This window comes from Protopterus annectens, chromosome 1.part2, assembly GCF_019279795.1.
Source record: "Protopterus annectens isolate FY-2018-M chromosome 1.part2, PAN1.0, whole genome shotgun sequence".
Taxonomy (NCBI): domain Eukaryota; kingdom Metazoa; phylum Chordata; order Ceratodontiformes; family Protopteridae; genus Protopterus; species Protopterus annectens.
Window position 1 is genome coordinate 891,929,809 of NC_056727.1, and position 26,155 is coordinate 891,955,963.

The following is a 26,155-nucleotide window of genomic DNA, read 5'->3' on the forward strand; positions in this document are numbered from 1 at the left end:
AGACATAAATACTTTATAACCACAGTTTAAAATTGAAATGGGCCTATATAAAGCTGGATCTGATGGGTCTTTATTGGCCTTTTAGTATTACAGCTACCACAGCTTTTTTCCAGGATGTTAATGCTTCTTCTTCCTTTAAAATACCATTAAACAAAATTTTGCAGCTTTTTATCACATTCTTGTAGCTCCGGTAGAAGTCAGTATCAGAACTCCTCTTTTCCTTTGTCCCTGTTGTTCTGCTGAATATTCATCCCAAAATCCTTTCTTTATCAAATTCATGCATCTCCTGTAGCATTAATATTTGCAGTCTGCATTTCTTAACTAGTCTTTCCTTTTGTCAATACCAGTGAGACCATTCACATTTCAAGGTAATATGGCAAGTGTTGCCGTTATGCTAAGATAATCCCACCTGCTACTTATGGCAGTGCTTTTTTAAGTGTCTATTTCCAGTTTTTGTGATACATGCGCCCACTAATGTTTGACAGGTTGGTTCTTTATACAGATTTTTCTTAACATTTGAACCTATGTCACATTTTATGCAACTTTAAATGAAAATCCTGAAAAAAAAAACCTCACCCCCCCCCCCTAAGAACCTGTTAAATACAAACACACAAAACTATATGTACATCTTCAAATAATGTTTAACCCTCCTAATAGGGACAATTGTCCCAAATAGACAGCTGCAAACAACGTCCTTTACTAACCTAAAATTGAGATTATCCATGATGAGATGCATATTACTTCCTGAGTTTCTACTTACACTAACTGGTGTCCTTTTTTAATATTTATTCCCTTTCCGGATGTCAGAAACAACTTGCATGCTTTCAGAAGATATTACCTTTCAGCCTTGAAAAAAAAAGTGTTTTTTTTATTGCCATCTAATTAGCTTGTCTCCATAGAAATGTAAGAGAAAACAAATGGCCGTCATCTACAGGTTTATAAAGACAAGCTAAAGCATTATTGCTAAAGGAAAACTTTTCGTCATATTCATCATTCTCTTATTTACTCATTTCCAATTAAAACTTATTAGATTAAGCCAAGGATCTTAATCTAGTCATTCACCTATGCGAAGGTAAGAAAAAACATCTTCTCTACGTATATAATGATCTTTGTTCTGCACCCCACCCCACCCCCCCACCTCAACAACCCAAGATTACAGCTTGTTAACTTAAACATGCTTTTGAATAGCCTTTTTTCTCTCTTTGCATTCTAATGCCTGCATTTATTAATACTAAAGAAGAAAAAAGGAAAATATTTTAGTATCTTGATCAACTACATCTAAAAATTTATTTTTCCTTCTTTTTCCACTCCCTTCAATGTCCTTCCCGACATTGATGACACCAAGTGAGGCAAATGCCTTTCAGTTCCCCACAAGTTTAACAAAGTTAAGTCCATTCTTTCCACGTTTTCTTGTATAGCCATCTTTTTCATATGAGCTTTCTGCTTTGCAGTCTCACATTTATTCACTAATTTATGTGTTGCTGGTCGTCTTAATGTTCATCTCCATCTTCCACTCCAGACTGTCGTTCATTTGTATGGTACTCCTGAGTTTTCTTGTCAACTGCTGTGCTTTTCTCTGCGTCTCAAGCATTTTCCTTTTAAACAGTTGAAAAGGTTTCACTGGCAAAATGTCTCCATGTGCTTTGTCAGTAGAATGCGAAGCAGAGTCCCATTCTGTTTAATGGCTCACTTTTTTGATGGACAGACTTTTTCCTCCCTATCTGTCATGCATCAAAAAATGACTGATCGTCTAGGAAAAAAATATTATGAAAACTGCTGTATACAGCAGCTTGAAACTCAAACTGCCTCTCGACATTCCTTGATTACTGGAGTAAATGTTTCTCTTCTGAGTAGTGTACAGTAAATCATTTTCCACAAACTCTACTGTCTCCAACTTAATACTTGGCCATTTATTCACAGTTTTGTTCGAATTGGCTTCTGCTGGGCGGTTTGCATCTATACTAATACACGTCTTGGCTACTTTATCATGGCCACATTTGGAGCTTACACATGATGTGCCCTTTCATTTAACAGTTCCTGTTGTGCAATGCCAGTCCAGTTGCTTATTTGTGCCTTCATAAAATTAATTCTGTTCCTTCTAGTTTCTCTGATCCAGCAGAAAATCTCAGATTCTCTCTGTGTGCTTTCTTCTAATTCTACTCTTTTGAAACATTTCTTCTTGAACAGTCTCATACTTATCCAGCCGTTTAATTTTGACCTCTGATTTTTTTGCAGTTTTCAGTTCATCTGAATATCTGTTTAAAGCTCCTTCCATTTTCCAGCATTTTGTTGTTTGAGTTGATGTACTCCGTCAGTGTTTTGTTTATCGTAATCCATTCTGAACACATTTGACTTTTATAGTTTCCAGAAATCGAGGAAAAAATGTCTTGTACCAAAGTTGGAGCTTGAACTGTTTTTTGCTGAACAGCTGAAGGATTCTTCCCAGTCAATATTTTTTCTTTCAGACTTTGTTATTTTCATATGTTCATATTCATTTATGTTCATGTCTTCATGTTTCCTTATAGTACCGTTTGCCCACATGCACACAAAGAAGCCTCAGTTGTACTTGAACAGATGATGTCATATTCATTCCTTACAGTCAGCATTTTTTGTCCCATCAAAAAGGAAATCTCATGGTGAGTGAAACAATGCATTCAGAGTCTGGGAGTTTCCTTCAAAGCACCCCATCCCACAGTGGCCCTTGCCACGTATTCCTCCTTTGAGTGTAATCATTTGTGACCAGGTCTCTTGTCAATGTTTTTAATATGTCTTGTCATTTCCCTTGATTTGTTTTTTTCTTTAAAGGACAACAATGGGAATCTTTTATTAAAATGCTCAACTTCTTTGTCCTTTTTCTCCCTCTTTACTGTCCATGCTATGAATAAACAACATTACAGCATTTAAAATACTTTAAATCGACCGTTTCTCTCCACTAGAACAGTACCTTACTGTACTGCAGCAGTTTCACTTTCAAAAAACTTTTATCCTGCCCTGGAAAAGCTTGCTGCAGTCTCCAATTCATTGATGTCATCACGCTGATGAATACAGGAAGTTTTCTAGCCAATTCCCTTCCCAAACTGACATCACCACGACCATCATAAAAACCCACCCATGCTGTGATGTCACAGCTCCTTTGTTCTTCCCCTACCCATACAGAAATTAAAGGGTAGGAAAAGGAAACCATACACGAGTCAAGTCTCCTGCTGTAAGCTGTCAATCACAGCAGGTAACTGCTCAAATTACCTTTAGCACTTTGACAGCTATGGAAGTTAGGTGTGAAGGGAGATGAGTCCCAACTAGTACAATTCAGGCTTCACAAAAGACTGTAGTTTAGCCATTCTAGAAAAGAAGCCGCAGTAAAAAGCACTTTGAAAGTCTGTTCTGTGGCATTTGCACTGTTTGTGTTTTAAGTATTCATTGAACGGCATGAAATGTTACTTACACTGCTGTTTTCAGTCAGTTTTATGCGTGTAAAATTAGTGCGGTGACAGGAGCTTTAGGAAGAAAGAGGCTTGCATGATGCAGTTTTTTTTTATACAGGCAAGCACTGCATTTTGGGATACCTAGAGGCCACATAAACAATCAGAATTATTTCAAGATGCTAGACCCCATGTGGTCAGACTCAGAAATTGTGAATACAAATATTTAAAAACCTGTAAATAGTCCCAGAGTGGTGTTAAAATATAGGAAACCCCAAACCATGATGAAATAAACATGTTTTTGAGTCTGTGGGGTGTGGTCCTCCTTTAAGCTTGGGTTGTCTTTGATTTCTATTCTTTGCTTGAATTTTTTCCTTGCTAAGTTCTTTAGCAGTTCTGTAGAAGAGTTTTTGAAGCTGACTTTGCTGATGTATGGCACTGCTGTCATTAATTACCTCATGACTTGCAGAAGTGTACCCCCATTCTCATCTTGTTTTGTATTTCTTCTTTTCAAATAACTAGTGATATATTCATAGCACCTCGTGCTAATTGTTGTAGTAGCCTAGAAATTCAGTCTGCAACAGCAACGGTGGGTATACTGCTTTAACAGATGTTTTACTTATTGTGAAATGTTTTTTTCTTTTAAAATCCTTAAATTACCACTTAAGACATAGGCACACACACACACATTGGAATATAAAACAAGCCATGTTAACATTTTTTCCATTTATACATATTGTATTTATTTTCTTTCTTTATGACTGTCTTTCATTCCATTATTACATAAATTGTTCAATTCCCACCTTCCTATAAACCTCACTCCTCCTTCAGAATATTATTCTGTATGTATGGTTAACGCATTCAGTTTATTCTTGAGAGAAAACAGTAATATAATTTTGGTTGAACCATGAGAAAAACACTGGGGAGAAAAGAACATTAACTTGCAGATCCACTGTGTTTTAGTCTGGTTGCCTCTGATTTAGATGCTTTAATTTAACTTGATAATTCGTAGTTGAAAATTTAATGTAACTGTTAACTTTGCCTCGTAAAAAAAGGTCTGGTTTTCCTTACAGGCTGGGAGATCACATTTTGATTCCAGAGTCACACTTCCAGGATAGTAAAATAACACAAATGACCTGGTTTTACTGCATTCTTTTAATGTACCTGGGCAGTGAATCTGGAGAGTCATTTAGTGAATTAAAAACTGGAGTTTTCATAGAAGTTTAATTAGTAATACGAGAAAAATGAGCATTAAATCTGCAGTTTTCATGACAAAATAATATCCTGTACAGTATGATTTTGGTGAAATAAAGGAGACTCTGAAAGGGAAGGTAGAAATTTGTTCCATGATTCTGTAATTGAGCAGGCCTGTGTCTTACTCTTCTTCTTCTGTCCATGTTTTCTGTTTTGTAGACACCATACCATGTAAATCTGCTGTTAGCAGGCTTTGATGACCAAGAAGGTCCTGCCTTGTACTATATGGACTACCTGGCATCTCTTGTACAGACACCATTTGCAGCTCATGGATATGGAGCATTCCTGACTCTGAGCATCCTTGACCGTTACTATAAGCCAAGTAAGTAAAGTGAAAGGAGGTCAGCCCTCTAAAGAAACGAGTTTTGTGGTTAATTTTCTAATCAAGTTAACATCATGGTTTACAAAACTGGAAAATTTTAAAAATTCTGTAATCCGCTGAGCTATGGTTTGATTTCTGCTTTAAAGACATTTTTGTATAGATTCAGGTGGTATCTGTTGCAGATGTCTGCCGTGTAATATTTAATGTGTACAACACTCTCAAGAAGAAGAAACATAATTTCAAGTATCATGTACAGAATTGATGTGTTGCACTTACTGCCAGGAGGCAGTTTTAACATTAAAGTACATAGGACTCTGACAGTAGGTTTCTTGAAATTAATTGTTTTCGTCAAACATATGAAAGATAACGTGTTCTTTAGTGTATTGTACATTAATGTAGAATATAGTACAAATACTAAGAAGTTAAAACGTGTATACATTATTTTATCACCAGTTTCATGTAGCTTTCTGTGGTATATGCTTTTATTTATTTTCTGTTAAACTTAAGAGTTTAAAGGGTTGTAGAGATATTTCTGTAATCTAGTAATGCCATATTCAATACAACTGTAATTGAACACTGACCTAAGATCAACGAGTGACAATTTTAGTTACGTGTTTACACCAAGTAGGAGAATTTCATTTTTGGCTTGGTGCAATGTGTATTGTGGCAGATGTATATTTTAAGCACCTTTTACTGTTCATCATACAGTAAAAAAAAAGTTGAGGTTGGAATTCACAAACACCCAGAAGATGACCAACCTGTCTGGAAAAAAATATTGGAGCCTCTTTACAACACTGTAGAAGATTGTGGAGTTTTCTCAGCTTGCATACATGCCTCAGTGAAGATTCATATTCAGAAGTGCGCATTATGTCCTGTGTCATTGGAGGGCTAAGAGAATGAGTTTCCTCAGTGCTCTTCTCTCTAAACAGTTGAAGAGGTGACAGTCTCCTCATTCTGTGATGATTGTCCTCAGCCAAGTCCTATCTGAGCAGTGGGAGCTTTGGGAAGTGCACCTTCACCCAGGTATTGTACAGAGGGGAGAAGAAAGCAAGAAACCCTCTGTTTATACTGCAGCAGTACCTTTAGTGCTGTGGTCTAAGTACGGATCTTGCTGTGTTTGAGAAGGAGACTGACAAATACCTGATGTAAGGAGAGACATCCATTAGGCATAATCTTCAAAAATTAGTAGGTGATTGTGTGAATAAATAGCTGCTCAGGTTTGTTGGATTAAGCCGATGACAAGTATAAATTAATGCTTGGATGTTTCTTATACATGCTAATGTGCTGTATAGCCATTTTCTAGTTAATTATGTTGCCTGTTTGTATACTTTGTGATGTCCTTCATGGATGCATCTGCAGCCATAACAACTGGGTTGTCCTGTCGTCAGGCAGCCCTTCAGTCGGCCGGATTCCAAAGTCCGGGTCCGGCTTCGGCTGATGTCGCACTTCACCCGACGTCATCTCTGTTGGTCTTTGGGTATAAAGGCATCAGCCGACGCCATTTTCCTCAGTCTTTCTTGCCGCGTGGCGCCCGAAGCAGAAGCTGTTCGCAAGTGCCGGTCGGTCGGATCCAGAGATTACTTCTACTGAATACTACTTCGAAGACTTCTAAAGCTAAGTACCCCGTTGGGGACTCTTTCTTGCCTCAGCCGATGTCAGAAAAAGTTAATAATTGTTTAACCTGTGGGAAACAAATACCTCATAAAGATTTCCACTCTTATTGTCTGCCTTGTTTAGGCCCAGCCCACCACGTAGCAGCCTGTTTGGCCTGTGCTTCTTTCAACCGACGAACGCTTAAGCGTCGGTCGGAGTTTGCAGAACAGTTTTTCGGTTCTGATTTTGCGTACATTATGCCGTCGGATCCTCCGACTACCCAATCCGCCAAAAAACACAAAGATAAAGACCGACACTCGCGGTCCGCGGTTTCGGCCGAAACCATGGTTAAGCAAACCGCGAGTGTCTCGGTTTCGGCCGAAACCGAGAAAACTGATCAAAGGACAGCTGAATCTATCTCTACAACTGAGGCCCCTGCTACCACTCTTGAATCGGCCTCAGAAATTTTATCCACTACGGTGGTTGCCACTGACTTATCAGACACCATTCCCTTGGATGTCTCTACCCCAGCACGTGGTGCTGCTAGGCCTCCAGCAGCCATGTCCATTAAGGCCTTCGCCAGGGCTAAAGCAGCCAAGACTACTAAAACAGTGCCTGTTAAACCCCCCACAACCAGGCCCTCTTCTAGTTCTCAAATGCTTACTTTGGCAGAAGATTTAATTTCTTTAATTAGAGGATCTCAATCTCACCCAGACAGGGCCTCTCAGCCCCAGAGAAGAGACCTAGGGCAGAGCCCCTGAGCCAGTGTCCTCTGATGATTCTGCTGATGAATCAGACATAACTGACCAGCCAGAGGCTCCTTTCTCCAATTTTGAAGATTCTGATGCTGAAGAATCCATTCCAGCTGCTTCCCCACCAGAAGAATTCTCCTTTGGGGAAACCTTGCATGCCATGCGAGAGCAGTTCCAATGGCAGCAACAGGATTTTTCAGACTCCAGAAAAAGACTTAGGACCTTTCTGCACCTTCCACAGCACAGGCCCTTAGCTATACCTCCTGTTCTCTCTGTGGTGGATGATGCTTTCAATGATGTGTGCTCCGCTCCAGATTCTTTACCCCCAGCCCCTGCCAAACCAGACAGATTTTACAGGGTGCCAGATACTCATCACCACCTTTATAAGGCCCCACTTGCAGACCCCGAAACTATATCCCAGGGTCCCAAGGCAGTAGCCGCGACCATAGCTAAAAACCCTATTCCTTCTGAAAGGGAAGCAAGGTCATTAGACAGATGGGGTAAAAGGTCTACACTTCAGCTACTCTCTCAGCTAGAGCTTTAAACTGTCAGTTTCACATGATACAATACCAAGAGTTTATGCTTGATCAGTTAACTAAAAAGCTAACCACTGATGAATCTCTTGATAAGAAATATGTATTAGAAATGGTAAATAACATACAACAGGTTAGTAACCATTCCTTAAAATGTGGCTATGATGCACTGGAGGCTTCATTTAGATCAGCCATGACTGGCACAGTGATAAGAAGGCATGCATGGCTAAAGGAGCAAGCTTTACGGATCATGTTAAAGCTAAGTTGCTAGATGCTCCTATGGATAAGACAAGTTTGTTTGGTACACCTGCCCAGCAGGTTATGAAGAAAATGGAAGAAAAGGCAAAATCTGTTCAAACGGTTAAAGATTTCTTGCAGGTTCAACCCCAAGGTTTAGCAGGAACTGGCCTGCCAAAATTGGTCCTTTCCTGACTCCACAAGATCTCAAAGGGGCAGGAATAGGCGTTCCAGAGGCAGAAACCAATCCAGAGGAGGTGCCTACAGAGGCGACAGTGGCAAGGAAACAAGAGAGGCACAGACACAACCACTGCCACTACATCAACACAACCACAGTGACTTAACCCTAAATCCACCTACCAGGGAACAAATAGCAGCTCCTCTAGGCGGAAAGTTAACCTTATTTTCAAAGAACTGGCACTACATAACAAAAGACAAGTGGATTTTACAAACCATAGATCAAGGTTACGGTTCCACTTCCACACTTTACCAGTCAAAGAGGAATGCCAAATCTACCTCCAAATCAAAAACAGAGGCTCTACAACAGATAATGGAGTTAGCAAACATGAGAGCTGTGGAAAGAGTGCCAACAGCAGAGCAAGGAAAGGGTTCTACTCCAGACTATTCCTAGTTCCAAGAAAGGAAAAAGTTGGAGACCAATTCTCGACCTGTCCACCTTAAATACATACATCATTGTCCCAAAATTCAAAATGCTGACCCTACAGCAACTTCTTCCCATGCTGGGCAAGGAGTGTTGGCTGGTAACTCTAGATCTCAAGGAGGCATACCTGCACGTCCCCATTCGACCAATCTGCAGAAGACACCTCAGATTTCTTGCAGGATCAGAGCACTATCAATTCTCAGCATTGCCCTTTGGCTTATCTACTGCCCAGAGTATTCACAAAATGCCTGGCATCAGTAATCGCCATTGCAGACTACAGGAATTCAAATTTACCCATACCTGGACGACTGCCTGCTACAAGGGGACAACAAAAGCAAGCTGACAACAGATTTACAAAGGGTCATTTACTTGCTACAAGCACTGGGATACACAGTCAATTTACAAAAGTCAAGGCTGATACCATCCCAAACAAGGACATTCTTGGGCTGAATTGGACACAGTAAAACAAATAGCATTCCTAACTACAGAAAAACAAGATGAACTCCCTCTTTACTTCTTGGCACTAACAAAACTGAACAAGTTAACAGCAAGAAAAGTACTGCAGGCCTTGTGCTTCATGGCATCATGCATAATCTTGGTCCCATTTGCCAGACTACATATGAGAAAACTACAGTGGTACCTAAAGAATTTATGGTCCCAACACAGACACAGCCTAGAAACAGAAATCCCACTAATTCCATGCTTAAAACAGGAGTTCCTATGGTGGGCTCAGGCATGCCAGTCAAACCCAGGCCTACCCTTTCGCAGATGTCAAGCAAGCCAGACCATCACAACAGGCGGTTCAGGCCTAGGATGGGGGACCACAGGCTGGGCAAATGCGTGGAAGGATTGTGGACACAGGAACAACTTCACCTGCACATCAACCTAAAAGAAATGCTGGCAGTAAAACTGGCAATCCAAAAGTTCAGACCATTTCTCAAAGAGGGCCAGTTGATGATAAGGACAGACAACACCACAGTCATGTGGTACATCAACAAACAGGGAGGCACTCATTCATGCCCCTATGCAGAATGACTTTGGAGCTGTGGACCCTGGCACTCAGCTACAACATCCAGTTACAGGCAATATTTGTACCGGGAAAAGAAAATACTCTAGCAGACATATTAAGCAGAACCACATCGGATGCCCACGAATGGAAGCTGCACCGGACATCTTCAAGACCATCTCAAAGAAATGGGGAATGCCTCAGATTGATCTATTAGCATCACCTCTCAATCACCAGCTCAAAAATTCTGCACAAGGACATTCCACCCACTAGCATGGAAAGTGGATTCGCTCTCCTTCAGCTGGAAAGGCCTAACAGCATATGCATTCCCACCTCTTCCCTTGATACACAAAGTACTACTAAAAATCAAGGAAGAACGTCCAAGGATAATCCTGATAGCTCCAAACTGGCCAAGACAACACTGGTACCCACTGCTGAGGAGCATGTCTCGAACAATATGTGGCCAATACCCTGATGCCTTTGATGTTAACTCAGAACAACTACAGCATCATACATCCAAACCTAAAAGCGTTGCAACTGACTGCATGGAACATCACATAGCAGCAGCTAATCCAGAACTTTCCCAAAGAGTTAAAGACATTATTCTTGAAGCACGCAGACCTTCAACAAGAAGGAACTATGCTGGAAAATGGAAAAGGTTTGTCATTTGGAGTACTGAAAGAGGAAAAGATGTGTCAAACATAGATATGCCTAACATTCTGGAGTATCTGGCGAACTTCTTCATTCAGGCCTGTCCTACTCCTCCATCAAGATACATGCATCAGCTATTTCAGCAGAATACAGCTTTGATCCACCTGTTTTTCGCACCCTTTGCTCAGGCAGTTCCTCAGAGGAATCAAGAATGTAAAACCTCCAAGGAAACCACCATTACCAGCTTGGGACTTAAACTTTGTGCTAGAAAAGTTGACACTATCACCCTTTGAACCAGCAGCAACAGCAGACCTACAACACCTGTCATGGAAAACTGCTTTCCTACTGGCAATTACTTCAGCAAGGAGGGTTTCAGAACTACAGGCCTTAATGGCAGTGCAACCCTTCCTAATCTTCCACCAAGATAGAGTGTCCATGAGGACTAATCCTACATTTATGCCTAAGGTGGTATCCAGAGTGTCTTTAAACCAGGCAATCCACCTACCTACCTTCTTTCCCAACCCACAAAACAGAGGGAAAGAATACTGCATACCTTGGATGTACATAGACAGCTACGCTACTACTTGGACAGAACAAAAAGTAGCAGAAAGACTGACCAACTTTTGTAGCCTATGCAACAGGAAGGGAAGGAAAAGCTATTTCCAAACAGACAATCTCCAAATGGATAGGAAATTGCATACGATTCTGTTACTCCTTCCATGGAAAACCAATTCCACAGAACATAAGACCTCATTCTACAAGGGCAACAGCCACTACCACAGCCTTCTTACGAGGAGTGGCAACCAAAGACATTATTGAGGCGGCTACTTGGACCTCCGTGCATACATTTGCCAAGCATTATAATTTGCCTCTATATTCCAGATCCCGAGCAGGGTTTGCCACTGCTGTACTGCAAGGGATCCTAAACACACCATAATCTACTCTTATCCTCCTCACCTAGTTGGCTATGGTATTCTACCCAGTTGTTATGACTGCAGATGCATCCATGAAGGACATAGTACAGTTTTGTACCTACCATAAATGTAGATGTCCGAACTGGATAGCATCTGCAGTCAGGATTACCCTCCTCCTTCCCTCTGTGGTACTCCTAGGGTGTTTACCCTCCTAATAGCTAGCTGGTGGGGAGTCTTTTATGGTGTATTTGTTTGTATATATGTACATACATGCTTATTTTTGTGTTTACCTCTATCTTTTGGAAACATTGGCATCTATCCAAATTTTAGCCTTCAAGAGGGCTACTGGCATCTGGGGCAAGAAACACTGAGGAAAATGGCGTCGGCTGATGCCTTTATACCGAAGACCAACAGAGATGACGTCGGGTGAAGTGCGACATCAGCGAAGCGGACCGGACTTTGGAATCCGGCCGACTGAAGGGCTGCCTGACGACAGGACAACCCAGTTGTTATGACTGCAGATGCTATCCAGTTCGGACATCTACATTTATGGTAGGTACAAAACTGTACTTTCTGTATACTTCCAGTGTTTAATAGTCACCTAAACTTTTCAAACTAGAAATCTAAAGTCAATACATGTGCGTTTTAGTGGGTATCTCTTTGACTTGGCAACCCCAAAAGTTCTGTGTGTGAGAGACGTGTGTGCGCATATGTAGTAGCTTGTGTGATGTAAATATTGTAAAATGGTTTTGACTTCAAAACATTGATAATGTGAGTGCATAGTGTTAGTGATATAAACATTACTGTTTATTCAAGAAAAGTCATTTAATACTGTGTATTGGCTAGAGGAGAAAGTTCCTTTATATTGGGTTAATGGATTATTATGAGAAGTTATGTAATTTATTCTTGTGTAAAAAGAGGGTTTTCTAAACTGTGGCACATTCTTGAGATTCTCAAGAAGGGAGACTGACTGTCCTGGATTGGGGCTTGAGTAGACACTGTTTGTAGTGCCTCAAAAATGAGTCCTAGTGTCTGGGGAGTGGTTCTCAGAAAGTAAAAGTTTTTCTAGTTGCCTGGAATGAGAAGCTGTAGTGAAGCTGCATCTTGGGGAGCCTGTGCTCGGATTCACTGCTGCAGCTGAACATGTTGCTGCAAATAATTTGCATGAAGCCGAGATGTAGTATATCTAAGTCTGAACCATTAATTAACAAGTTCGCTTCGCCTTTGAATCCCTCTGTGCCTGTTACAGGTATAAGGAGAAAAGCCACATGTTCAACAGTTGTATCAGTAAAGGGGAACAGTGTTACTGCAAGTATGCCTGAATGCATACTAAAAAAGAAATTACCCATGGAATATAAGATGTTAAACCTGTAAAATCAGCATTGTGTCACTGTGCAAAGACAGAATTAGTGAAATATGTGATATTTTTGGAAAGCAAGACCTTCGTGGTTTTTGGTATTCAGGCAGTATGGTTACAGTACCTGTTTTTGAAGCATAAGCTTAAAAAAAGCAGAAATCAAGATCATTTGTGTTCAGAGACAAAATAGACTGGACTGTCCCTTGACATCTGTATAGATTCAAATGATCTTAAGAAAAATAGTACATCCTGTAACAGTAGTACCTGAACTAACTCATGGTAATAATCTTGCAAAGTTTGTTTCCCCAGTTTAAAGCTGTTGAGAATTTATGGGAAGAAAGAAGAGATTTAAATGATTTACAGCAGAAGGATAGCCGTAGTAAAAAAAAAAAGAAACCAGCTGTCCAAGTGTAGCATTAGTTAGTGAAAAAAGGGAGTTGGGTGTTCTGACAGACACTTAAAAATATCAGAACAAGGAAAAAAAGATATTGGCTTAGAAACTAGAAAGGGAGTTACCATGCTATATGTCTGACTGATTCAGTCTTGAAATAAGAACATACCAGAACAGTCCACATATTAAGATAGTCAGAGGTGTCAGTAACACAATTAAATTTACTGAGGTAAGTACAAAGCAGTTATGTGTGTAAGAGTGTGGGAACAGTATAGTTACAGGCCCGAAAGAAGAAGGTCACTTAAGTGAAACTTCAGGTAATGAAACAGAGGTAGGTATTGAAGCGGAGTTACATGAGAGCACACAGATATATGTCCAGATGCAGTCTGAAAGTGTTAGTCATGGAATAGAGCTGATTACAGAAACTGGAAGTACAGTTGTGCGAGCTATACTTGCCACAATAGTAGATGTTCGAATGATCACTGCTGCCGTTAGCTATACAAGTTTTATCCTGCCAAGGATATAACAGCTGGCCAGCATCCAAAGCTTCAAGGCACCTTCTACTCACACCAACTGTCAGGCAGACTTAGAAGCACAAATAAAACTAGTAAAAAATAAAGCAGGAAGACCAGCTCACAGAAACAAACTACACTTTAATTTGAGCGCTTTCATCGGCGTAAAACCATCTGACTTCTTCAGAGTAGTTAGACATTACACATCACTTCCTTTTTATGCAGAAAGTCAGTCACATGATCCCTAAGTAATACATTCATAAAACTGTAAATTCAAATAAAATGAAGTAAAATCAACTGCAGCATCCCAATACCCTCTTCAAAACAATCAAGAATGTTTGTGCAACACAATAAGTGAAATAAATACACTATACAAGTTGGCTATAGCCTGTTCATTTACACAAGCCCTGTTGAATGCCACTTATTTGAGAATGTCTGTCTTCAGATATGAAAATCTGTCTTTAGTTTTAATAAGCTAGAAATCGAGGTCATATCATTAAGTCCAGGTGGATGTGTGGCATCACGTGTCAGTTGCCAAACTAGTTCCTTGTATTCAAGGAACAATGAGTTGCCCCCCACCCTGATTCGCTGCTTGTTCCAGTGCACTAAATTTAAAGTAGTGGTTGGGAAATTCATGAATGTGTTTTGTTAAGGCATTATTCACATTGCCTTTTCGTTTGTCATGTAGGTGTTGATAAATGCATTTATTAAGAGAGTTAATGGTCTTCCCTGTGTAAAAATTGTTGGCAAATAGCAACATAGACCAAGCTCTTACATAGACAGTTGAGATGCTGTTGTGCTATTTTCCGTAATGTAAGGACATTGGGCAAAATGTCCACATTTTTTCATGTGTCCTTTTGTTTTAACAACACCCCCTCTTTCCAGTAGGTTTTTTTATACTCTGATCTTTTTTGTATATTATCAAAGATTTCTCCCCTACTTTTTTGAGGTTTTCATCATCATCACTGCTGAGGATAATCCAGTTATTCATAACCACCTCTCTGATGTTTTCAAAACACGGGTTGTAAGATATCCTGGCATTAGTAAAGGGTTTAACCACATTCCCATTATTTTGTCTCATCTCTGTTCTCGTTTCCACAAGTGCTGCACTCAGTAGGGGATGGAAATGTCTGATGTTATGTGGTCCTATCTCGCCTATATTCCTTATTCACGGGTTCGGAGCCGAGAATTGGCTCCGACTCGGCCAAATTTCTCTAGCACAAAGTCTCTAATTGGCTGGCCTAACCCGGTATCCCAGGATGCACCTCGCCCTAGATCTCGTTTGCCGCTCATAGAGTTAGGACGTGGTCTCGCTTGGCTGTGGCCAAGTACCCTTTTAAAATACTTTTTAGTATTTTAGCAGTCTTCCTTTTGACAAAAGCTATTTTGATAGCTAACTTTGTACCTGAATAGTTGTTGCGTGAGGTTTTGAGAGTTTAGTGTTTTGTGGTATCCCTACTGTTTTTGCGGGCTAGGCTCGTTTAAGTTAGAGGACCTAGTCCTCTCCAGTGTGTTCCCTTGTTGTGCTGTGCTGTTGTGTTGGTTAACTCCCTTTTAGGAAGTGTTCAAGTTAGAGTTTCCTTGTCCATTTAAGTGCTTGTTGGTCTTCCCGCCCTCCTTTTGTGTTCGACTCTGTCGGTTGTGTGTGTACTTGCATGCCATGTCGAAAGAACTAAAGGAACATAAACCTTTTGGGTTTAAGAAGTGTACAAAATGTGGCTATAAAATGTCCATTACAGATGGGCACTCTATCTGTGTTTATTGTCTTGGTGCTATTCACTTGCAAGAGTCCTGCAGTTTCTGTCATGTTTTTAGCCCTAGGGTACTGCAGGAACGTAAAAACAAACTGATTTTGAAGGGTCTGATCAAGCCCTCCTTTGAGGAGGCCTTGGAGTCGTCTTCGCCTTCAAGTACCAAGTCTAAGCCTCCTAAGGCCAAGAAAAGATCTCCGGCTCCGTCTGCTTCTTCGGAGCCATCGGAGAAGGTTTGTAAATTGGATACTTCCTCCTCGGCTCCACTGTCCTCAGGGCCGAAGGAGAAGGTCTCTGAAATGGATACCACATCCTCAGCTCCGCTGTCGTCGGGGCCGAAGGAGAAGGACTCTGAAATGGATACTACCTCCTCGGCTCCATTTTCCTCGGGGCTGCAGGAGGTATCTGCTGTACTGGAGTCTACCTCGGCTCCAATACTTTTGGAACCTCTTCGGAGCAGGTCACCCAGTGTCGGGCATGAGTCTCCAGTCGGGAGATCTAGATCGCCTTCTATTTCTTCCAAATCCTCTAGGCTGTCTGATTTGGATGTGGATAGGGTGGTCCAGAGGCTCCTGCAGTTGCCGGTGTTAGCAAAACTGTTTTCGGCTCCGACCCAGTCGGCTCCGGAGCCGGTTCCCATTCTTGTACCGATTATTCCTCCTCCTCCTCCGAACACCCATGTGTCGTCTGAGCCGGAGTGCTCCGCGCCGAGTGATGTTCTGGTGTCGGCTCCGATACCCCAGGTGAGTCTATCGGGCGGCCGGCTCAACCAGGTTGGCTCCGTCCTCTGGTTTCGGCACTCTGGTTTCCTCAGTTGGACCCGAGGAGGATACCTTTGGACTCCTGTCAGTTCCGAGCCTCCCTCTCGGTGCTTCGGCTCGGGTAGTCTCGACTCCGGTTGTGGTCTCTGATACTGGTCCGTCCTCGGACTCGGGGACCGGCCTTCGAGGCCATGAGGAGCGTCCTGGCCAGGTCGTCAGGAACATCACCTGGATCGGTCACTCCGTCCCCTTACACCCCGGCTAGAGCCTCTGACGCCCCCCTCTCCATGGACGGCGGAACCCAAAGGTCTGGGGATACCCACTTGAGTGGTCCCCTACTTTCTGAGGGCCCCTCAGTCGGTGCCTGAGGAGCCTCCCAGTAAGAAGTTGTGCAAGAGGAAGCACATAGACTCCCAGGACGAGTCAATCACTTCTGATACCGACCTAGAGGAATCAGAGGGGTCCCCCAAGTCGTCCTCCGATGATGTCTTTCTCCGACATCCTGGAGATTTTGAGACAGAGAGTCGACTGGCCCTCCAAGACCCCCTCTGAGGAGGAGTCTGTATTCCTCAAGGCCTTCTGAGCTCAACCCTCCGCCTCCTGGGTGTCTCCACCCTTCGACGAACTCCTGGACTTGATTTGTCGAAGGGTGTGGGAGAACCCTGATTCCGTGGAACCGGTGCCCAGATGTCCAAACAAGTTCCTGTCTGCTCCCCGGGCAAAGAGTTCCTTACCAAAGGGGTTTCGGTAGATGCCTTGCTGGTGGCAGCAGCCACTCAGCAGGAAGTTGCAGAGGCTTCTTCTTCAGTCCACCCTCCTAACGAGTCCGGGAGTATGGACCGGTATGGGAAGCGTACCCTGTCTTCGGCGACCTTTACCTTACTGTCGTTGAATTACCTCTGTCATTTCACTCTGCTCCAAAAAGATCTCATGAAGGGGCTAGGAGATACTCTGACGGGTAACATGCCTGAGGCGGTAGCGCAGACTGTTAATGCCCAGTTGTCTACCCTAGGGTCCATTGTCAACTCGTCTATGAGGCTCATATCTTATGCAGCCAAAGGGGCGAGTAGGGCAGCTAGCTCAGGCGTAGCTCTCAGAAGGCAAGCCTGGATGCGCCTGTGTCATTTCGCAGAGGCCTTTGTCTTACTTCACTGACTCCCCCTTTGATGGGTCCTCTCTCTTCGGACCCAAAGTGAAAGACACCCTCACCAGATGCGAACAGGAGGGAAAGACCCTATCTGCCGTAGGGGCCCGTTTTTCTCTCCCTTCTATGCCTTATCCCAAGGCTCAGAAAGGAGGGAAGATGTGGTTCAAAAAGTCTCAGAGGTCCTTTCCCGCAGCTCAAGGTGAGTCCCCCTCCAGAGGGGGCAGAGGGGGGGGTTATTCCAGAAGACGCTGTCCTAGAGGCGGAGGAGGCCCCCGCAACTTGGGAGACAGCAATTCCTTAGGCGGTTCTTCCTTCCAGCATTCCTGAGGTATTGCCCGACTGTGCTATTCCGGAGCCAGTAAAGGACAGGGGACCTGAGACCCATTCTGGATCTCAGTCGATTGAATCGCTATGTTCTGAAGTCCAAGTTCCGAATGGTCACACTTCAGTCCATTTTTCCACTGCTGGAGAAAGGAGTATGGATGTGCTCCATCGATCTCAGGGATGCCTACTACCACATCAAAACGGAGAAGACATCCAGGAGTCATTTACGCTTCCGGCTAGGAGCCAGTCACTTCCAGTTTCATGCCCTGCCCTTTGGTCTCACCACAGCCCCCATGGTGTTTACCAAGTGTTTGGCAGTGGTGACAGCTCACCTGAGACGTCTAGGATTCCAGGTGTTTCCGTATCTGGACGACTGGCTTCTCACCGCTCCCATCAGGCATCTGCTCGTTCAAGCCATGGAGACGACCATCTCACTTTGCCAACATCTAGGAATTACTTTGAACTGGGAAAAGTCTGCCTTGCAACCCTCACAGTGTGTTGTTTCTATAGGCGCAGAGCTGGACTCTATTCAAATGCGCACCTTTCTGCCACAGGACAAGATAAGAGTGTTGCAGTCTCAGATCCACGCACTGTTGCCCCTCAGAAAAGTTCAGGTCAGGTTAGTTCTTCAGCTCTTGGGATCCATGGCCTCCACCATCATGCTGGTACCTCTGGCCAGGTTACACATGCGGATCCTACAGTGGCTCCTGTCCGTTCAGTGGTCCTTTCAAAAGCTTCCTCTTTCCCACTTGATACTTCTCACGGAGCGATGCAAACAGGACCTCCTCTGGTGGCTACGCTCCTCCAATCTGGACAGAGGAAGGAGCTTGGTTCCTATGTCTCCGGTGGCGACAGACGCCTCCCAGATGGGGTGGGGGGGCATTATCTAGGCAGGACGGTCCAAGGCACCTGGCAAGATCACAAGGTACACTTGCACATCAATGTTCTGGAGAGGAGAGCGGTGTTTCTGGCATTGCGAGCACTCCAGGACCCTTTTCTTCAGCGGTACGTACTGGTCACTCCGTGGACTCTGGACCCAGTGCCGGACCCCCTGATTCACATGTCAGGACAACTTCATCCATCCCTGCGAACTCTCAGGTTGACAGCCTGGCTGCTCCACTTCCGTCGCTAGTCAGGTGACATTTTCCTTTTCACCTGAAGTGGTGCACATCTTGTCTTCTCATAAGTCTTCCACCAGGAAGATTTATTCCAGCAAATGGAGGAGATTCTCCATTTGGGCTCAGGCCCAAGGTTTGGACCCCTTCACAGCCCCTATTCCATCGGGTCTTAGAATTTTTAGTCATGTTGTTCCGTCAGGGCTCCGCGCCAGCTACCATTAAAGTACAGTTGGCTGCAATTTCCAATTTTCACAGATCTTATGAGCCCTCTCTTATGTGTGTCAAACTCTGTAAAGCCTTTCTAAAAGGCACTTGGTTACTTCATCCCCCAGTTTCTGAACCTGTACTGCCATGGGACTTGAACCTTGTGCAACAAGCTATTACGTTACCACCCTTTGAACCTGCTGCCACTTGGCGACTTAAAATTCTTATCTTGGAAGACTGCTTTTCTGATAGCCATTACATCGGCCAGTAGGGTATCAGAACTTCAAGCCTTGTCCATTAAACCTCCGTATTTGATCTTTCATAAGGACAGAGTTTCCCTGAGGCTTAACCCTTCCTTCCGAAGGTGTCATCCACTGTCAGTCTCCATCAATCTATTGAGCTACCAGTGTTTTTTCCGGACTTTTCCAATAAAGCAGAGTTCAGGTTTCATCAGTTGGATGTGCACAGACAACTGAGATTTTATTTACATAGGACTAAGCATGTTAGGAAATCTGATCAGCTGTTTGTGTCCTTTTCAGAGAACAGAGCAGATTGTCCTATTTCCAAGTGCACAATTTCTAAATGGATCAAAGATTGTATTTCATTCATCTACTCATCAGCAGACAGAACTTTACCCTTTCCTGTCAAGGCTCATTCTACCAGGGCTTGGATGATATTTGTGCTGCAACCACTTGGGCTTCTCCTAACACTTTTATTACTCATTACAAGCTGGACGTGGCTTCTAGGGGCCGGGCTTCCTTTGGTTCCACGGTTCTGAGGAGTATCTTCTTATGAGCCTCCCAGGATAGAGGTGCTGGGGACGCTGTCCCATGAGTAAGGAATGTAGGTGAGATAGGACCACATAACATCAGTTAGTTATGTACTCACCGTAACGATCAATGTATGTTGTCCATCTTGCCTACATTTCTACGAACCCTCCCACCTGCTCCCTTCCTAGAGGATTTGGAAGAATATTGGCTCTGTGGACCCTTCAAGGTCAGTGATTTGGTTCCCTTAGCTGACTGGAATTTCTTCCGGTGTTTGAGTATGGGTTATGAGTGTTATGATTGTTATGAATGCAAACAAGATCTGGGGCTAGGGCAAGGTGCATCCTGGGATACCGGGTTAGCCCAGCCAATTAGAGACTTCGTGCTAGAGAAATTTGGCCGAGTCAGAGCCGATTCTCGGCTCAGAACCCGTGAGTAAGGAATGTAGGCGAGATGGACCACATACATTGATCATTATGGTGAGTACATAACTGTTTTGTCTTTTTGTCATAACTTCATCTAATACAGGTTCTATAAAATGACCAGGGTATCCTGTGTTTAACAACATACCTTTTAAGGTTTCCATGTCATTTAAAAACACCCTGTCATCACTAACCATTCTAGCCAACCTGACAGCCTGCCCTTGACAAAAGATCTTTTTTTGTGCCTAGGATGGCAGCTGTCAAAGTGCTGTAAAGCGTTAGAATAGGTTGGATTCCTGTATAACCCAGAGGTAAAAGTCTCATTCTCTCTCTCCTTCCAAATGGCACTGTCCAAAAACTTGATCATATCACTACTAGTAGTCATGGTAAATTGTAGGAACTGGGTACTAGTGTGTAGAAAAGTGAAACATTCACCTAGCTGTTCATCAGAGCCTTCCCAAAATATTAGTATATCTTCCAGGAAGCACCCATAGAACTTTGTGTTTGAACAGTTTCTATTTAAAGACGACAGTAGTCTCTCACTGGGCCAACACAAGGCAAATAGGGGTGTACAAGCTGTCCCCATTGCTACGCCTGTTCTCTGCCTGAACAATTTATTTTCAAAAATTATGAAGTTGTTTTTCAAAATAAGTTCCATCAGAGTCCTGAACATTAAAATTCTTGAATGGCTAAACTTAGTGTTAGTACATAAAAAAAAATCATAAAACATTGTAATACCTTGTTCATGGGGAATTACTGTAAACAAATCTTTCACATCAACTATAACCAAAATTAAGCGCTCCGAGTAATATTCCTTGTATATTTTCTTTAGACAGTCCCAAGAATCCTTTAGTATGTGTGTGTAAAAATGTCTAAAGTTACTTTTAGACTGTGGTCAATAAATTTAGCCAATGTGAAAGTTTTAGATGCCTTGGCATCAACGATCGGTCTCATTGGTGGGGGGGGGGTCGTTGATGCATTTATGCATCTTGGGTATCCCGAAAATAGTTGGTGTAATAAGGGTACTTCCTGTGTGAGAAACTGGGATTTGATGATAGTAATCTGGTTGTCAAGTAATAAATCATTTAATATGATGTCAATATTGTAATGTGCAATATTCAGTTCGTTCACCAATATCTCTTCATAGGTATCACTATACAGCATTGTCAACATTTTCTCCACATAGGCACGTTGGTCCATTACCACCAAACCCCCACCCTTGTCGGGCTTCATGATTCTTATGCATTTATTAGCCCCAATGTCAGCCAATAGGTTTTCTTCATCATTTGTCATGTTGGATTTAAAATTCCCCCTCGTATTTTGGTAAATCTGTCTAATTTGACTTGAGCAGAGGATTTCAAACACATGTAAAAGGGGGTGCAAAGTTGGATTAAATACACTAGTCTTTTTGCATCCAACCATGTTGTCTGTTTGATTTAAACAGTCAAAGAAAAATCTAAAATTCAGTTTTCTGACATAATTTAAAATCAAGTAAGGCACACTCAATTTTAGGCATTCTAGTAGGAACAAAATTGAGGCCTTTTTGAAACAGGTTTGCCCATTGTTTTGTTACACAAACATCACTCAAATTGTAAATCTTAAAATCCCCACAATCATTTGTTACTATATTACAGACATTTTGCTCATCAAACATGTCCTCTCACTGTGTCCTTCCTCCTCTCCCCCTCCCCCGGAATATTCTACCCCGGTGAGAGTAAGAGTCTGAAGAATTCAAATTGTTCATCTGCCCCATGTAGTGGTTTTGCTGTCTCTGATTCTGAGTACGTTCTGCCCTCCGAAGAGGTACTTCTAAATGGGCTTGTTCATCATAATTATAAACATCATTGTTGTTATTCAGTACAGGTCTTTCATAAACATCATCATGGTTCCCCTCATGGGTGCCATGTACCTGTTTAGAAATAGGTAGTGGGTAAGCCCTCCCCCCTTCATATTCAAGTCTGTCCTTTTCCAGCTTTTTAGCTTTTTTAGATTTTATAGCTGCCACAACCTTGTCAACATTAATAAAAACAGCCCTGTATTCATTCATTTTTAAATCAAAGCACAAGTCCATTCTTGATGTGGTCATTCAAATGATCAATGTTAACTTTTAAACAGTTTATTTTCCTATCATTGTCTCTCACTAAAAGTTCTAAAAGCTCACAACCATGGCGGTAAAACATTATTAATAGTTATTTGTACAATTCTGAGCCATTTACAGTACCTGTTATAAATTTAAACAAACATAGCCCTTTCAGCACTTCCTCTCTCCTCAGGCATCTCCTTGGATAGCAGTTCTCTAAAGTTTCCCAAACTTCAAAATTTCGGTTTTGAAGGTTTTCAGTTGTTGATCCAGAGTCCCATAGTTGGTTCCGGTATTTTCCTGGCAACATTCTCACTCAGTACCTTCCCAAATCCAGTCCAAGAAGGAAAAGGACACCTGTGAAACGCTCCCTGGGTGAAGGGGATACTATTGTTGCCTCCCCTTCCGGTATTGGGACCAATAGTAGTGTTAGAATCACGCGACCGAGAAGTAGCAGGGCTTCTCTGAGCCGGTTAATTAAAGAAGCTTGAGAATCCAAAATAGTCCCGAACGGTGATCTGTTACCATTGTTCGAGCCACCTGAATGTAGCTGAAGGCTATTTCCTAGCCCTATGAGTTGTTTTGTCAACCCCCTTGATCAGGGTTGACAGGTACCCAATGGAGGTCACCAATTCATGTACAGAACCCTCTGTAGTCCCGCCCATGCTAGTCTCCTGCTCCATCGACAAACTTAGAAGTACAAATAAAACTAAAAAAATAATAAAAGCGGGAAGGCCAGCTCACAGGAACAAACTACACTTTAATATGAGTGCTGTCGTCGGCGTAAAACCATCTGACTTCTTCAGACTTCTTCAGATTAATTAGACATTAGACATCACTTCCTTTTTATGCAGAAAATCAGTCACATGATCCCCAAGTAATACATTCATAAAAACTATAACTTCAAATAAAATGAAGTAAAATCCACTGCAACACCCCAATACCCTCTTCAAAACAATCAAGAATGTTTGTGCAACACAAAAATAAGTGAAATAAAGTACACTGTATAAGTTGGCCATAGCCTGTTCATTTACACAAGCCCTGTTGAATACCACTTATTTGAGAATGTCTTCAGATATGAAAATCTGCCTTTAGTTTTAATAAGCTAGAAATTGAGGTTATATCATTAAGTCCAGGGGGGGATGTGTGGCATCGCATCTCAGTTGCCAAATTCGTTCCTTATATTCAAGGAACAATGAGGTGGGCCCCCCCCCACCCGGATTCACTACTTGTTCCAGTGCACTAAATTTAAAGTAGTAGTTGGGAAATTCATGAATGTTTGTTAAGGCATTATTCATGTTGCCTTTTCATATGTCATGTCATATAGGTGTTGGTAAATGTGTTTATTAAAAGAGTTAATGGTCTTCTCTATATAAAAATTGTTGCAAATGGCAACATAGACTAAGCTCTTACTTAGTTGAGACGCTATTGTAAGGTCACTTTACCATAACCTTTGATGTAAACAGTGTTATTTTCCGTAATGTAAGGACATTGGGCACAATGTCCACATTTTTTCATGTGCCCTTTTATTTTAACACCACCTCCTCTTTGCAGTAGGTTTTTTATATTCTGATCTTTTTTGTATATATACATTTGAAAGAGGAGGCTCCATTGGCAGACATGCTGAAATAGCCGATAAATGAACTTGGATAGAGAAAAAAGAAAGGCTATAGAATAATAACTTAGATGAATGTTGTCGAACTAGAGGAACAGCTACCCATGAATGGGTGCTGGTTATGTTGTTGACACCAACTATAAAATGCCTTCCATTTGCTAATGTATCATTTTCTAGTAGCAGGCTTTTTTGCCTCCATTAGTACCTGCTGCATGTTCTCAGTAAACAGGTGCCTAAAGATGGCAGTGTCCGGCACATTCTTTAGGCTACAAGCATCTTTGGTGAGGAGGGCATTGGATAAAACTCTGAGGGGCAGGCGTAAAACTCTAGACATTGAGCTAGTCATAGGCTACTTGTAGACAGGATGTCCAGGATGCAAGGACTGCAACAGTGAACCTACCATGTCATCTACATGCATACAAAGTTTCTAACACAACTGTACTCTCTGGAGTGTAATGTTGGCAGCTGCCTCAAATGATTTTCATCATGGCTACTTGAAAACCAAGAAGAGAAAAATAGTTAGCTTGTAGACCATTTTTCATACAGAGACGTCCTAGTCACTGGCATAAGCTAGAGTGTTGCAACTAGGAATATGCTTATAAAGGAATGAACCTGATTGACGTTCAGTGTTTAGCTATACTTCTCCCAACCCTGCCAGGGATGAGTTCGCACTCAGAGGTGATGGCTTGAGCCGTAATCTGTCATTGTTGTTAGTTAAGGGTAATATTGAGAAGTTGAGCCATCTGATAACGCCCTGAGGGTTATGTCCTAAGATTCTTACATTCACTTCCCCTTTTACTCCTGGGTAATTGGCTGTAGCCTGTGGGTTACCAGCCTTATTCCAGGGAGTAATGTCTTGAGTAGTCTGGTCATGGAATGGTTGCACTTGAGACTGGTACTCTCCTTGTGATCAGCTTCCACTCCATATTTATTGGGGTCAGTACTCCCAAGAAAATACATAGACAAGACATAATAATTTTTAGTGTGTTAAGTATGCTTTACTAAAAGGATCCCAAGTGTTTGCTTTTTTTATAATTTTAATAAGAAGTGTAGACCCTGTAGTACATGATCTGGGTACTCAGGTTGATAGCAGTCTGAACTTTGACCACCAAGTATCCACAGTAATAAGGAAATCCTTCTATGCGACACATCTTATAAGTAAAGGCATCACATCTAGATCTAAGGATGTTGCCAAACCCATTGTACATGGGCCTCACTAGAAACCTGCAACAATTGGAAAGAACACAGGTTTCACATCAAGAAATTGCAGGGCACACAAAACAAGTCTTGCAAAGCCCTGTCACTGTACTCTGTGTCCTGCAGGTACCTAAGGAGTGACCTGTGCCTGGCTTACAGGGCAGTCTCTGACCTGCCCCTGATGGAAATGCTTTACATTTGTAAATCAGACTGCACTAGGGGCACTCACTGCAGGCATCTTAACCTAGCCTCTGACATGAACAGGTCATGCTGGAGAGAGAGAAAAAAATCTCTTGGAGACTGCCATTTCTGTGAAACAAGCTTCCGGTTCACGTGAAACAGAGCCTCTCCTTGACCATTTTATGTGTGACCGCAGATTTAGTCCTGGGCAGAAGTCTGTATTGACCATAGACACTTACCTCTGCGAACTTCACTCACCTAACCACTGACAATTTGGGAAACTCAAGATAAATGTGGCTAGGCTTATAAGGGCTGTAGGGCCGTTAGCTGAGTAACCTTCTGTGAACCTATAAGTTGTACTTCAGGTGAATATTATGACTTCCCCCAACCCCATCTTTAATTCTAGACATGTTATAGCATAGCCTGTGTGGTTACACATTTTTGCCCTAAGAATTATAATTTGGTGCAACTCTGGTAGCATCCATCAGAATTCAGTGTAGAAATGCATAGCGGGACTGACCATACTATAGCAGTGCAGAAAATTTATGGCTGGCGTAGATGAGCTCATAAAAACACCACCCAGCAGTAAGTGTTTGCAGTCCTATGAGCAGAATAGCCAAAAACAGCAGTCATGACCCTCTTTAAATAAGTAAGATGACTTTTTCAGTAAATTGAGCATCTTGTTGAACTAATAAATATCACTGGTAGCCTACAATCCCTTGACCTGAACCTGATTGGTTTTGTGAAAGGTAGGGCCTTCCTACTGAATCTGGTAACCCAGGTTCCTGATAATGGCCAAACAGTACACCCTGCCTACTTGGATGTAGCGTAGGGTTTTGATACCATCTTATGGTCTAGTAGTACTGAAAACACACCCGTTTAAATATTACCCCCCAAATAACCCAACTGATAGATAACTGACTCACAGGCAGAACCCACACAGTCAAACTTACTGGCACACTTTCCTTTAAAAGGCTTGTCACCAGT

The 26,155-nt window shown here is 42.3% G+C and overlaps 1 protein-coding gene across 1 annotated transcript in view; it reads left to right on the forward strand.

Moving 5' to 3' along the window:
* Positions 1–26,155, forward strand: part of PSMB2 (proteasome 20S subunit beta 2) — a 404,353-nt gene that overhangs the window by 229,331 nt on the left and 148,867 nt on the right. Inside the window, exon 4 of the mRNA XM_044059542.1 lies at positions 4,833–4,995. Coding sequence (XP_043915477.1) covers positions 4,833–4,995 — 163 coding nt within the window. The remainder of the gene's footprint in view (positions 1–4,832; positions 4,996–26,155) is intronic.